General features: G+C 40.9%; 2 protein-coding genes across 2 annotated transcripts in view; both read left to right on the forward strand.

The window, feature by feature from the left end:
* Positions 1-2651: 2651 nt before the first annotated feature.
* On the forward strand, positions 2652-7011 carry msantd1 (Myb/SANT-like DNA-binding domain containing 1). Its single transcript, XM_074624739.1, has 3 exons — positions 2652-3299; positions 3383-3679; positions 5810-7011. The coding sequence occupies exons 1-3, from the start codon at positions 3046-3048 to the stop codon at positions 6105-6107; spliced, it is 849 nt and encodes a 282-aa protein (XP_074480840.1). The 5' UTR covers positions 2652-3045; the 3' UTR covers positions 6108-7011.
* A 1115-nt stretch (positions 7012-8126) lies between these two features.
* The window catches only part of rgs12a (regulator of G protein signaling 12a), a 46207-nt gene continuing 41402 nt past the window's right edge, over positions 8127-12931 (forward strand). The window contains exons 1-2 of the mRNA XM_074624737.1: positions 8127-8299; positions 10164-12035. Of these exons, the coding sequence (XP_074480838.1) occupies positions 10254-12035 (1782 nt within the window). The 5' untranslated portion in view covers positions 8127-8299; positions 10164-10253. The remainder of the gene's footprint in view (positions 8300-10163; positions 12036-12931) is intronic.

Below are 12931 nucleotides of genomic sequence, written 5' to 3' on the forward strand. Positions count from 1 at the left end.
GGACCGGTTTATTATGAGGTGTGAGAGAAACGAGATGTACAACAGTATGTGTTGACATACTAATGTAGGCCAACATTAAAAGCATTTATACTTTATGATACTTTATGTATGCACTGTACTGTATGTATGTGTGTTTATGTGCACAAATTTGCATTAAACGTTTTTCTAAGGTTCAAAGAGACAACAGGACTTTACTCTGATTTACTTACTAATTTTATGTAGGCATAAGGTTTATTACGTAATGTTTATTTAAGTCCATAAATATGCCAACTTGTATTACTTTAAATGTGCTCTATGCAATATCCAGAGCATTAATATTGTAATGTGTAATGTAATGATATAGAAAAGTAATGGCTACCTGAGCAGAGAATAAAGTCGCTGTCCCTTTGGGTGTGTTGTAATCCGAGCAGCAGACACTGTGGTCACAAGTGGCAAATACATAGACTGTATATAAAGATGGACGACATGACTGCTCCCCAAAAGTGAAACCAAAACATCTGGATCATCCCTCAATGTTAGGTCAAACTAAAAAAGTCAAAGTACACGTCAAATAACTTTTTTCTCAAAGATGGTTTCTGAGATTTTAGGTAGTTCTTATCACGCTGATGTATGTTCCAAGTGTTACTTTTTCTGCTAAATGCTAAAACATTGTAGACACACAGTAGCACAAGTAGAGAAGAATCTGTTTGCTAATGTTAGTTCACATTAGCCACCATACGCTAAAGATCATACCAGACTAAATAAGACCATAGCAGCAAAACCCAGAGTGTATGGAATTGAGCGAGGTTGCGTTTCTTTGCTTATGAATTCAACTTTTCATTTGCAAGAGGACGAATTTCTTCTCTCCAAAGTTACGTATAGTCTTATTTTAAGGGCCATATAAGGTTATCTGAACCCATGAACGCTACATCATCTCACTATGGCAACATGCAACTAAAAGTATAGCTGCAGATTTATATTGTATGTTTGACTCACATATACATTTTTGAAAAAGTACCAGAAAGTTTTCGCCAGAAACAAATTATCATCCTGCCACTTAATTTAAAGATGTTTTAGATGTTTTTTTAAAAAGCTGGATCATACACATATGGGTTTTTGTGTTTTTAGATTTTTTAATCAATGTCTGTTGAGTTATTGTTGAATTTGCTATCAAACCACTTTTTCATTTTTGTTTTAGCCTTTGTATAAATAGTCATGGAATGAATATAGATAATTCATTTTCATTTATAGAGACATTCTCCTCTATTATGAGCAAGAACAAATTATAAAGCTGTAAAATAGATCCAGGTTAGTCTTGTCATATAGTTCCATTTTACAATGTGGTGTGATTTTATCTACTGACTTCTACTTCAAGAAATGAGCGGCGCATGACCAGTTTATCTGTAGATTAGTCTGGCTCCTGGATTAGTAGTCTGGATTACTTCCACTTTAGTGAATGAAAAAATGTACGGAGATAATTAAACACAATTATAGTGGACCCCAGCAAGAGGATTTAGTCATTATATTGAAATAGAGTTAGGTTAGTATGTTAGTGACTATTCATTTAAACATAAGCATTTAGGGGCTCACGTTACGTCTTATTTAAGATAATTTTAAGACATTTTTCTGTGAAAAAAAACACCCACCCTGCATAAATAATATTTTACCTTCAGGAAGTAAGCCAAGTGATATATATGAACAAAATATTAATCAAATTTCTTGGAGGTAACAGTAGAAAAACAAACAAAAAAACATTCACACCAACTTTCATTTGCCCTTCTATTTCTGTAACGGCGAAGCTTAACGTTTGTCTTAAGTGACAGATGTGATGGATTGGGCCGAGCTGCCAATTTGTGGTATGAAAATGCACAGGTTGCTTGTCAGTTTACTGAGGAGCAGATGGGTTAAGGGTCTAATCAGGCCAGAACTGAGTTAAGCCGGGCTGTCAGCAACTAATGGCACTAATAAAGATGAAGTGAGGGTGGTGCATTACCATTTCTGCTCTTTTTGGGGTCGGCTAAAGTAAATATGGAGAGACGATGCAGGAGGCTGCAGGGGTTTCACTGTCTATGTATTCGTGGCTTTGATGCAGAGGAACAGAGAGGGAGGTGGGGGAGCGAGGGACATGAAGGGGGAAATAAATGCACATAATATGGCAGATTAGGGTGCTTGAGGTGGGGGGAGACAAAGATCCTCCTCTTGCGGAGATCTGAATGGGGGGAGGGGTCTCCAGCTGGTCAGAGCAACCCTTCCTGCAGGGGTCCATTGTCTACAATCTACGGCTATGAATAGAAAGCTGATTACATATTACAGAGCAGTCAGCGTTTTGTTTCCCGTTGTGGTGGATCACCACATGTTGCCATTTTGTTCCTCCTAAAGTGTCTCAGTTCTCCAGTGAAAGGCTTTGGCTTGCCTTTTAGGTCTAAACTGCAAAACAGGAAGTGTTTTCCACTCTCTTTCATCACGCCAGATAAAGCAAATCCTCTGTCTCCGTCTCAAAAACGACTTGTCTATTATTAAAAGCTTTTAAATGGAGCAGTGTGTGCTGGCTGACGACCAGATCCAGAGCCCCGTTGCCAGGGAAACACATACCCTCGGCTTTCCTTTTTTTTCTCCTCCTCCCAAGAGGCTCATATTTCAAAACTGTCAGCAATCTCATGCGCTCACACTGCCGCCTTTCAGCTAAAAGCTTTTTGTGCTGCCAGCAGAGCAGAGCGGAGGGTGAAAGGAGAGCAGATGGGAGTGGTTAGAGGAGAGGGAGGGAAAATGGAGAGCACTGCCTCCCTCTCCGTTGCCACGGCAACTTGATGTCACGGTGACATCACACACCACTAAAAGCTTTTAACCGGATTCCTCTCCCGCCTTAGGCCCCATTTTGAGTCCTCTTTCAGCGAGGCTAGGGGGAAGGGCACAGGCAGGACGGTGTGTGTGCCTGCTCGCATGTATCACTCTCCCACTGCAGATTCAACACAGCTCCCAGCTCAGTAAAAAGACTTTCAAATTCAAACCACTAAAGATCCTGTTTCTGCAAACACAGCCAGCACAGGCCATTTTTAAAAAGAAAAAATGGCATCAGAGGACGGTTTCAGCTACTTAATGGCAGGTCACAGTGAGAAACACAGGCGGGCCCCGAACTGGACCGACGGCGAAATGAAAGCCCTCCTGTACGTGTGGGAGGAACACCACCCGGAGCTGAAAATGAGCAAGAGGAACGCAAAGGTTTACGAGAAGATGTCCCAGAGGTTTTTCCAGCTGACGGGTGAGCAGCGTTTCAAAGAGGAGATCAAGATGAAAATCACCAACATGTCATTTCAGTACAGGCAAGTGCACCACGTCCACATGTCCACTTCAAACTCCATCCAGCTGTTGCATGACTTTAAACATCTGTTTTTGCTCCAAACAGGAGACTGAAAGTCGTAGCCGGTGAAAGCGGGGAGACGCCGGACTGGCCGTATTATAAGGCCATCGAGAAGATCCTCTCTAAGCCGCTGGAGAACGGGCGGGTGAACTCTTTGGAGTTCCAGGCCTCCTCCGCTGCAGGTCCCTCCACTTCCTTCCAGTCTACAGACAACCTGGTGCCCGCGTCAGAGGAGGGGGTGATGGGATTCCTGCCAGAGTACACGGGCTCCTCAGATGAGATGGAGATCAAACAAGAGCTGGACTCTCTGAGCTCTGACAGTGAGCACACACAGGGCTCCAGGTAACAGGAAGTAGACCAGACATATATCGTGTGTGTGTGTGTGTGTGTCACTGATAAAGGTAATAACAGGTTGATAAACTGACCTTTGTATTCTATTGTTCAGTTTCAACTAAACTGACACAATTGCCCTACATGGCTTTACTCTGTCATGCTGTTACAATTTCCTAAATATGTTATTTAAAAGTAGCGTCACCACAGCAAATCGTGAATTCAGCTAGAGTCAAAAGCTGACAGCTAGCTAGCTTTTTAGCAGAAGTAGTCTTGCTGTTTTGCATGAGTGGATTTAGCTGCTGCCTTTATTTGAATGGGACAACAAACTAAATTACTATGATGTAAATTGATATGTTTCCATTACAGGAAATAGCTGTGGGAAAAAGGAAGTAGATTTAGCTTTAGCAAAGCTAGCCATGGTTATCTTCAGCTAGCTTGAACTGGATTTGGCTCTCTTGCTGTGCAGTTTACAGTTTGGTTTGGTGTTTAAAGGGACTGTTTGTAACTTTCAGAAATGCTTGTTAACAGCGACACCTGTGGCCGTTAAGTCAGCGAAGGTCAGCGTCAGGCTCGCGCTTGCTCGCTCTAAGTAGACATGAACGAGCATCGCTCAAAACAGTGAGGCGACACACGTCAGCTAAAACCACAATATCACTCTATATTTCACCTGCTTGGCAGTAATGTTAGCTGACCAGACGAAGGTCTCTCCATGAATCACTGCTGATCCCAGTGATGGCTTTTCCTGCTTCAGCCTCCCTCCGGCACCCGGTCGGGAGGCTGAAGCAGGAAAAGCCAACACTAGGATCAGACGATAACGTTTCTTGCTGCGGAGCCCCGTCATTTCACAAGACACGGAAACCTCTGTTGGTCTGGAGGAGCTGCAGCAGTTATTTCTGCACAAACGGCCACTGTACATTCACTAGATATTCTCAGAGCTAAACTAACTCTCCTGCAGTGTGGAGTGAGCACGCATGCAAGAGAGGTGGAGCGAGACAGCGAAAACGCGTGTGGTGTGTGAGTGAAGACAAGCAGGCAGAGGAGCAGAGAACCGCAGAGACTCCAGCCCTGGAGACCAAAGCTACGGTCTCCCCCACGTCCTCCGACCGCGGCCAACACTGTTTTGCAAGACGGGCTTCACTAGATAGAACTTTGCGGTTTTGGTGCCTCCGTGTAGTTTGTGTTGGAGTCTTGTCTGAACAGCGTAGCCACACGCAAGCGCGCATGGGAAACCGACCCGGTAGATTTATACGTGTAAAAAGTTACAAACAGTCCCTTTAACTGCCTTAATGTAAAATTGTACACACTGTTTTCTTTGAAATTATACATATATGACATAACAATAAAAAATTAGGTCTAGGCTACATGGTAAAACATTTACTTTAGGTCTAACTGGTTTATCTGGTCTTTACTAAATGTTGACTTAAAGGGGAACGCCCATGTTTTAAATTCATACATGTTATTCCTATGGTGTAAGACAGTCCAAAAATAGTATTAAACATGAACAACTCTCTCCATAATATAAAATCTAGAGGGATAAAACTCAAACTTGTGATGTCATAGGGTATAAAGTGGGGAACTGCTCCGAATTGGGAAAGATGTTCAATGACACTGAGAGCACCCAGAGGAATGTTTTGAGAATATGGGAACACTTTCTGTTTAACAACTGACAACACTACAATAGAATAAAGCTCATTTAGAAATAAAAAAAGAAAACAAACATTCTGTGGCTCCACTAAATCGGTCTCCCATTCATTGTCTATTGGGCAGCTCTGCACTTTATACCCTATGACATCACAAATTTGAGACTCATTTCTCTAGTTTCCGGCTTTGAGAGAGAGTAGCTTATGTTCATAAATATTGATTGAACTTTCCTAGGCCATGGAAAAAACATATTGGAATTCTTAATTTAGGTGATGTTCCCCTTCAATATGCAGTTACTGCATTTTGGCTTTTGTATTCAGTATTTTTCATTACTTTTAATATACTTTTGGTACTTTACTTCTATGATTTCTGGCTTTGGGAGAAAGTTGCTGATGTTATCTAACTGTTTTAGATTGAAGGACCAACAATAAGCTCTTGTGTCCAGAGGTGATCTCTTATTACAAGACTACTCTAAAAGGTCCATTCTCTGTTTTCCAGCTCTCACCCTACTTCAGGCAGGAAAAGACATGCCAACAAGCACTTGTCCATGAAGAGAAAGAAACTGCGGGTGATGCAGGCCATGCTACAGCAACAAAAGAGGTCGAGCCGGGCCATAGAGGAGACGTGCAGGGAGGTCCGTAGAGCCATGCACCAACAGAATCTCCTCCAGGTGCAGTGTCTGCAGCTGCAGGAACGTATGATGAACCTCCTGGAGAAGATGATCCAGACACCCTCTAGCACGTCAGCATCATGGGGTCAGAGCGGGGTCAAAGACCCAGTGAAGCATGATGTGTGAGGGTTATGGTTGTCTGGGAGAGATCATGATCTTGCCTCACCTATAGCCTTGTTAAAGCAAGAATAAAGTATATTTATTTTGGATTTCAGTTTGACATGTTTAACATGTTTAAGGTGTATCGCGTTGCATATCAAAGTATAGCTCTTATCAGTGCAGAGATGGTAGAGCAGTACAAACATTTTTGAAAGTGTCATCAGCCTGAATATCATTAATGGAATGGACCATGTTACTGTAATAACCATAATGACACATGCTGGCACTTTAGCATCTACCGTATGCCAGGCCCCATCAGATTGTCTGTCTTGATAATTTGTCAAGTACCCTATTAAAATCACTGTGGGAACAACAGCCTTGCAAAAAAACGAACTTATCCTTGTCACTTCCTTCTTTCTCCGTGCCAGGATAATTAGAAGTTGGAAACGTTTGTTGCCAAAACAGGACAATTTGTAGCATTGTGAACCAGAAGTTGAGGCAATAATTCCTGCTGCTTTTGAAATGATTGGAAGGAATCTGTCAGCAAAGTGGCAGCAAAACCAGCTGAAGAGTCTAATTAAGGTACATTTCCTGTCTTCAACTTTTCAGTGTGAATCTAATTTAGATGCAATAAATAAAAGACAAATATTGAGTCCACCGACTCATTCTTCTCTTCATATCCAGCAAATTCAGATTGTGTGTCACTGTGACCACACAGATTGGCTCTCTGTCTGCACGCTAATTGGACTGATAAGGACAAAACAAATAACATACAGTTTAATTGTGGGTTGCATTGTGCTTTTAGGATTAGATATAGGCCTAGGCTAAATGCAAACTTTGAGACTGTTTTTTCCCTGAGTATTTTATATGCAAAGATGTTCTGTTCTTATTTGCATTTCTGCTGAATAAAACAACACACAGTCTACCATTATTTACTGTCTTTCATTGTTACTGCAGAGTAAATGTTGACATGCAAAATACACAGAAGGTAAGGCCGGATAGAGCCAAAAATGTTAAGGTCTTTGCCTTTCAGCCTATTTTAAGAGGATTTGGAGAAACTGGGGATTAAGTTAGTTCCATCACACACTAACACCAACCCCACGAAAGTCACTGCTTCATGAAAATGCATTATTGTTTGTTCAAGATGTAAACCAAATATTACTACCTGTTATATTGCTAAAAACTATACATACAAAATAAACAATTGCTTCATGGCAAATAGCATTGGGCTATTTATTAATGGAATTAAAAGTAAAAATCATGGAATTTAAACAAAAGAGGAAAGAAATAAGAATCTCTTACTTGAAAAAACCCCCCAAAAAAACTCCTCCAATTGCTACAGCCTTTCTGGCACTCTGCCATCATAATAATCCTGGACAAAATGTGGAGATCATACTAAAATGGTACTGCTTTAATGCACTTGTCCCCTTTTGTCACAAACAACATGTATATAAAAAGTGCTACTGACAGCTGATGGGGAGGAAGGACTAAGTTACACATAGGCAGAATGAGGGGGCTCGTAGTCTTTGTGTCATCAAACCCTCTTTTTGTGTAGGCTGCTGCACATGTGTAATAAAGCCATGTGATAGTGTGTGCAACCGTTGCAGCCCTTTGACCAGAGAGGCATTGTTTACAGACACCTGCTCCAGTGAGGAAGAGACAGGGGGAAAACCCACATGCAAATGGATTGAGCAACAACAGCAAAATCATATAGGTAAGACTATATAATTTACAATATTATAATTTGCATTTCTTTTTATTATATTGAGAACTTATCATTATTGAATGTGTGCATGTATTTTAAAATTTAAATTTGACATATTTAGGTCTAAATCCCGCTATTTCTATATTTAAGTGGTGCTGTTTATTTAAAAAAACAACAACTCTAGGCTTTTAAATTAGATTTAAATGCAAAAATAAAGCCTGTCAGCAGTCATCACCATCAGCCAATAGCGTCACTCCATGGTTTGAATATTGAACGCGAAACGCGTCGTGATTGGCCAGAAAGGGACGTCACGTGTTCCGGAGACGTTACGCTGTCATGGTTACAATGAATGGAGTGTGTCGTTGCCATAGAGGAGGAGGACTACTGAATCACGGCATGGAGATATTACCTTGAATTACTCTAATAAATGGACTTGTAATGTGAAAAATGTAAAGTTTGGACGTTTAGTACCGCGGATGTAAACCAGTTGGAGCTTTTGTGGAACTTTTAAAAGGTAATTAAAAAAGTTATTGGAGTATTGGAGCATTTAAACAACGGTGGTTGACCGAAACCAGAGAGTGTGGTGGTTGGTGAGTAGAGAGCCAGCTGGCACTCTGGTTTTGGGGGGAGTTGGTGGGTGGACACTTTGCAAGCTGTGCTGGGGCATAAAAGCTGCCTGTGTCTCATTTCTGACAGATAATTGCTTGAATAAGATTGATACCAGTGTTTTATTTGGTTTATAATCTACTTTAATACGAGTTAAAGCTAGAGCTAGAGACCCCAGCTTCTTATTTGTGTGTTGCTTTAAAGTTGCTAAGTGTATTTGTAATTCTGTTTTGAACACGTGGTCTCCACAAGAAGTGTTTGTTTGTTTGTTTGTTTTTTATCACTATTATGTAGTCATATTATTTATTTCTATTAATCTTGTCCTAATTGTTTGTTATCACTATTATGTAGTCATATTATTTCTTTATATTAATCTTGTCCTAATTGTTTATCACTATTATGTAGTCATATTATTTCTTTATATATATCTTGTCCTAATTGTTTTTTTATCACTATTATGTAGTCATATTATTTCTTTATATATATCTTGTCCTAATTGTTTGTTATCACTATTATTTAGTCATATTAATTCTTTATATTAATCTTGTCTCTAGGTGGAGGCTTCAGATAATCCCAGTGTTTTTTTTGCCTCTTCCTGCACTTTATATTAGTATATAGTTTTAAATTGTGCAAAACAAATAAACAGTAAACAGTATATATTATTATATGTTCATGTGGTATATGTGTATGTATTATTCAAGTATAAAATAAGACTTAACATAGCTAATTATTATACTGTGTAATCTAGAGCTGAAACGATTATTACTACTACTACTAGTATTACTACTAGTAATTATATGTAATATAATATATAATATAATATTTATCTAGTGCTTTTCACCATGTTGCCCATGTATCTGTTTTTATGTTTTTTATTTTTTCCCACTCACAATGTTGTGTGGTTACGATTGCCCAGAAGTCTTCATAGATATTTAAATCAATATCCTCCTCACAAACACTAACCATACACTTCCACGTAACACACACACTTGTCTTTTTTTATATATTTACTATTTTGTTATTGTTGTTATTATATATATCTTGTCCTAATTGTTTGTTATCACTATTATGTAGTCATATTATTTCTTTATATTAATCTTGTCTCTAGGTGGAGGCTTCAGATAAGCCCAGTGGGTTTTTTGCCTCTTCCTGCACTGTATATTATTCATTTATTTTTTTGTTATGTTGTATAGTCTTAAATTGTGCAAAACAAATAAACAGTAAACGGTTAACAGATTTATCTAGCCCCTTTCAAAAATTCTTAGACACTTTACATACTGCAAAGTTAAATACATAAATAAAATTAGCCGATCAACTGATTAGTTGATCACTAAGAAATTAATCAGCTACAATTTTGATGATTGATTAATTGCTTAAGTTAAGTTTTTGAGCAAAAAAGCCTAAAATTAGATGGTTACAGCCTCTCAAAAGTGAATATTTCCTGCAATATTTAGACTGGTTGTAAACTAAATATCTTTGCTTTTTGTTACTTTTAGGACATAATATCGGAAACTGTGATGGGTGTTCTTTTTTTTACTATCATTATTTTGACAAGGACAAACTCAATTAATTGTCAAGGAATTTGGCTTAATAAGTGATGATGAAAATAAGTGTTGTAGCTTGAGTGTAATTCTTCAAATTAGTAATTCACCACAACATGTCTGTTGAAAGCTGATGAACAACTGAATTATTATGCACTCCTTCTGTTCTTATGTTTTGTATAATTTCATGAAATTTCATGTTTCTTCCTGTTTTTCTTTGTGTAACTGTAGGATGACAACAACACAATAAGTGTTGGCAACCTGCAAGTGTTTCAGTTCCCACACACACACTGGATCTCAAGGCACCCTACCACAACAAAGATGAGGATACAGGGACAGCCTGAGGGCGCAAGGAGGCGTCTGGATTTAAACGCAGTCGCCGAGCTGAGGGGCGTGGAGGTTGTCCGTGGTCGGGCAGGATATGGCTTTACTATTACGGGACAGAGGCCGTGTCTGCTGAGTGGCATCCTGGAGGGAAGCCCCGCCGACCTGGTGGGACTGAAACAGGGGGATCACATCGTGGCCATCAACGGGATGGACGTGTCCACCGCTTTGCATGAGACTGTTGTGCAGTTGATTGGCAGCTGCAAAGGAACCTTGCAGTTGGTGGTGCGCGCTGCGAGCCGGATCATGGGAAACCCCATTCTTAATGATGAAAAATTTGGGATTGCCCAGAAAAATGGGATTTTCCAAAAAGCGGGTGTTCTCCGCACTATCTCGCATGATTCAAGCCATTCCTCCTTTAACTCAAGCCATGCTATCAGCACCAAACAGAGGCCGGTGTCAGAGCCTGATATGTCACAGTGGTCGCAACAGTGGAACTCTTTAGCTGAGCGGCAAAAGGAGGGAGTTGGGGACGCAGACTCTGTGTTTACAGACACAGAGGAAGCCAATCCGGACTGGAGTATGTTAAACATGACCTTGGTGGTGGGCTACCTGAGCTCCACGGAGTTGATTTTAAACACTACAGAGTCAGAGGAGGCCTGTTTAGAAGTCATACGGGAGCGAATACGACTGTTGGGAACAGAGCAGAGTACCCATACTCTGGTGATGATGAAGATCATGTTCGACTGCATCCGACTTTGTGACGATGCAGGGGCTGTTTTGGCAGCTTTTCCTGCCGAGAACCTAGTTTTGGGGGCCGTGTGTGCTGAAGACCCACGTTTTTTATGCCTGGTCACTACAGCACATGTAATCAATGGCCGTGTACCCGACGATGGTCCTCTGCGGGCCTCCTGCCATGTTTTCTTCATCGACCCAGAGCTGGGAAACCATGTGGACCATGTAGGCATTGCTGGACGCTTTGGCTTCGACTGCACTCCAGATCCAGATGCCTTGGGCTGCCTGGAATTCCCTCAGACTCCCACAGATGTTCTTCAATTTGTCACAGTCCTGTACAGTGACATGGGGGACGCTGTGGAGAGGCTTCGAGTCAAACTGGACATGGAGGCTCAGCAGCAAGTCAAGGAGATGTGCAGCGTGGGTAAACAAGGCAGCGCCAGCAGCAACGGGGACAGTGGAATTGGAAATGCGTCGCCCCCCGAGGAGAGAGCGGACAGGGATTTCCCTTCTGCAATCCGAAACCACCCCGGGGCCCACCTCCCCAGTTGTCCATGGGATTATCCTCTGGCTGAAGACCTCACCCCAATAAACCTCTCCAAGAATGGCCAAAAACTGAACCCAGAGAACAGTGCCAGCACACATTCCCTCTCAGAGTCACTACCTGGCCCCGATTCTCTTCATAGCTTTTATGGAGGTCCCCCACCCAGGCTCGAGTTCCAGTTCAAGCCCCCACCACCTCCTCTGCCTTTGGGTAAAAAAGCAAACTTCTTGGGAGACCCTCTCCGAGGTAGCCAAAGGTGGTTCTCAAAGCCAAAGTGGCCTAAAGTGCCAAGCGGGGATCCTGAGCCTCAGGTGACCAACAACTGGTCCTCCAGCGTTAGCCTCGGCACCGCCACAAGTAACCTGCCTCCCCCCATGAGCCAGATCCCCTCAGACAGGTACTGCTCAGCAGAGGTCATGATGCTCCCTCCCAGAGAGGAATGGACCAAAAGGTTTCTGGAACAGAGAGAGAAACAGCGGAAAGATGGTAGTACCAAAAATGTAAGTAAGACACTTTTTTTTTTTTACATTTTAAAACTGAAATCTGCAGCATTTCAAAAAGGCAGTGCTGATTTATTACCCCTAAATGGATGCATATGTCTTCTGGTTGTGACTAGTTGAACTAAACAATGATTTATTTGTCTTTTATTTTATTTTTAGAAGCCTGAAGAGGTAGAAAAGGTGAAAAATCCAATAATTCATTAGAAAAAAGGCAAAGATTAGAGAAGAGTGACAAGATAAACATCATTTTGTGTAGCAGAAATAGGTTTTTATCTGGTTCCTGTCCTGTTAATCCTCTTGTGACCACATGTAGGGTCTAAATTCTGGTCTAAATGAATTACTTCAGTGAAATTAACTGGTCAGTCAATGCCATATTTACTGCTTTGCAACAACAATGAGGGGAACCAGCTTAAAAAATACAACTGTAGATGCTCATGCCATCTTTGCTGCTGTTTGAATACATTAAGAAACATTTTACCCATGCCTATTTACCTTACCTCAAATTGATTTTTGTGTGTAATATTTTCTAGATTATATTATAGGATTTGGGATACTGCCCAATCTTGTTTTTGCTCATGTATACTGTATCCGTGCAGATAATTTCTTGGCCATGTGTTAATGAGAAATCCTTCCACGCACAGTGACACTTAATAGTTCCATTGTAAGCACACAGTCCCACTACGACATCTGTTTCTGTACTTCATTCATGTTTAACACGGCGGCACAGGAAGTATTAAATGGTCACACGGAGTTGAGTTTCCAGACACTGAGGGGGTGTTAGTAAGCCTGACTTACTATGAAATACAATGCCACTTTTTCAACATGTCAATTGGTGCTGAGTGTGAATGGAAGTAAAAAAAAAAAAAGCACCTGTTTTAAGTCAATGATGCCATTGT

This window comes from Sebastes fasciatus, chromosome 22, assembly GCF_043250625.1.
Source record: "Sebastes fasciatus isolate fSebFas1 chromosome 22, fSebFas1.pri, whole genome shotgun sequence".
In the NCBI taxonomy this organism is placed as follows: Eukaryota; Metazoa; Chordata; class Actinopteri; order Perciformes; family Sebastidae; genus Sebastes; species Sebastes fasciatus.

What these genes read in the sequence shown, in the direction of transcription:
- msantd1 (XM_074624739.1), top strand. Translation starts at nt 3,046, where the DNA reads ATGGCATCAGAGGACGGTTTCAGCTACTTAATGGCAGGTCACAGTGAG. An exon ending in AACATGTCATTTCAGTACAG is followed by an intron (nt 3,300 to 3,382) that starts GCAAGTGCACCA and finishes TGCTCCAAACAG; the next exon opens with GAGACTGAAAGTCGTAGCCG. An exon ending in GAGCACACACAGGGCTCCAG is followed by an intron (nt 3,680 to 5,809) that starts GTAACAGGAAGT and finishes TCTGTTTTCCAG; the next exon opens with CTCTCACCCTACTTCAGGCA.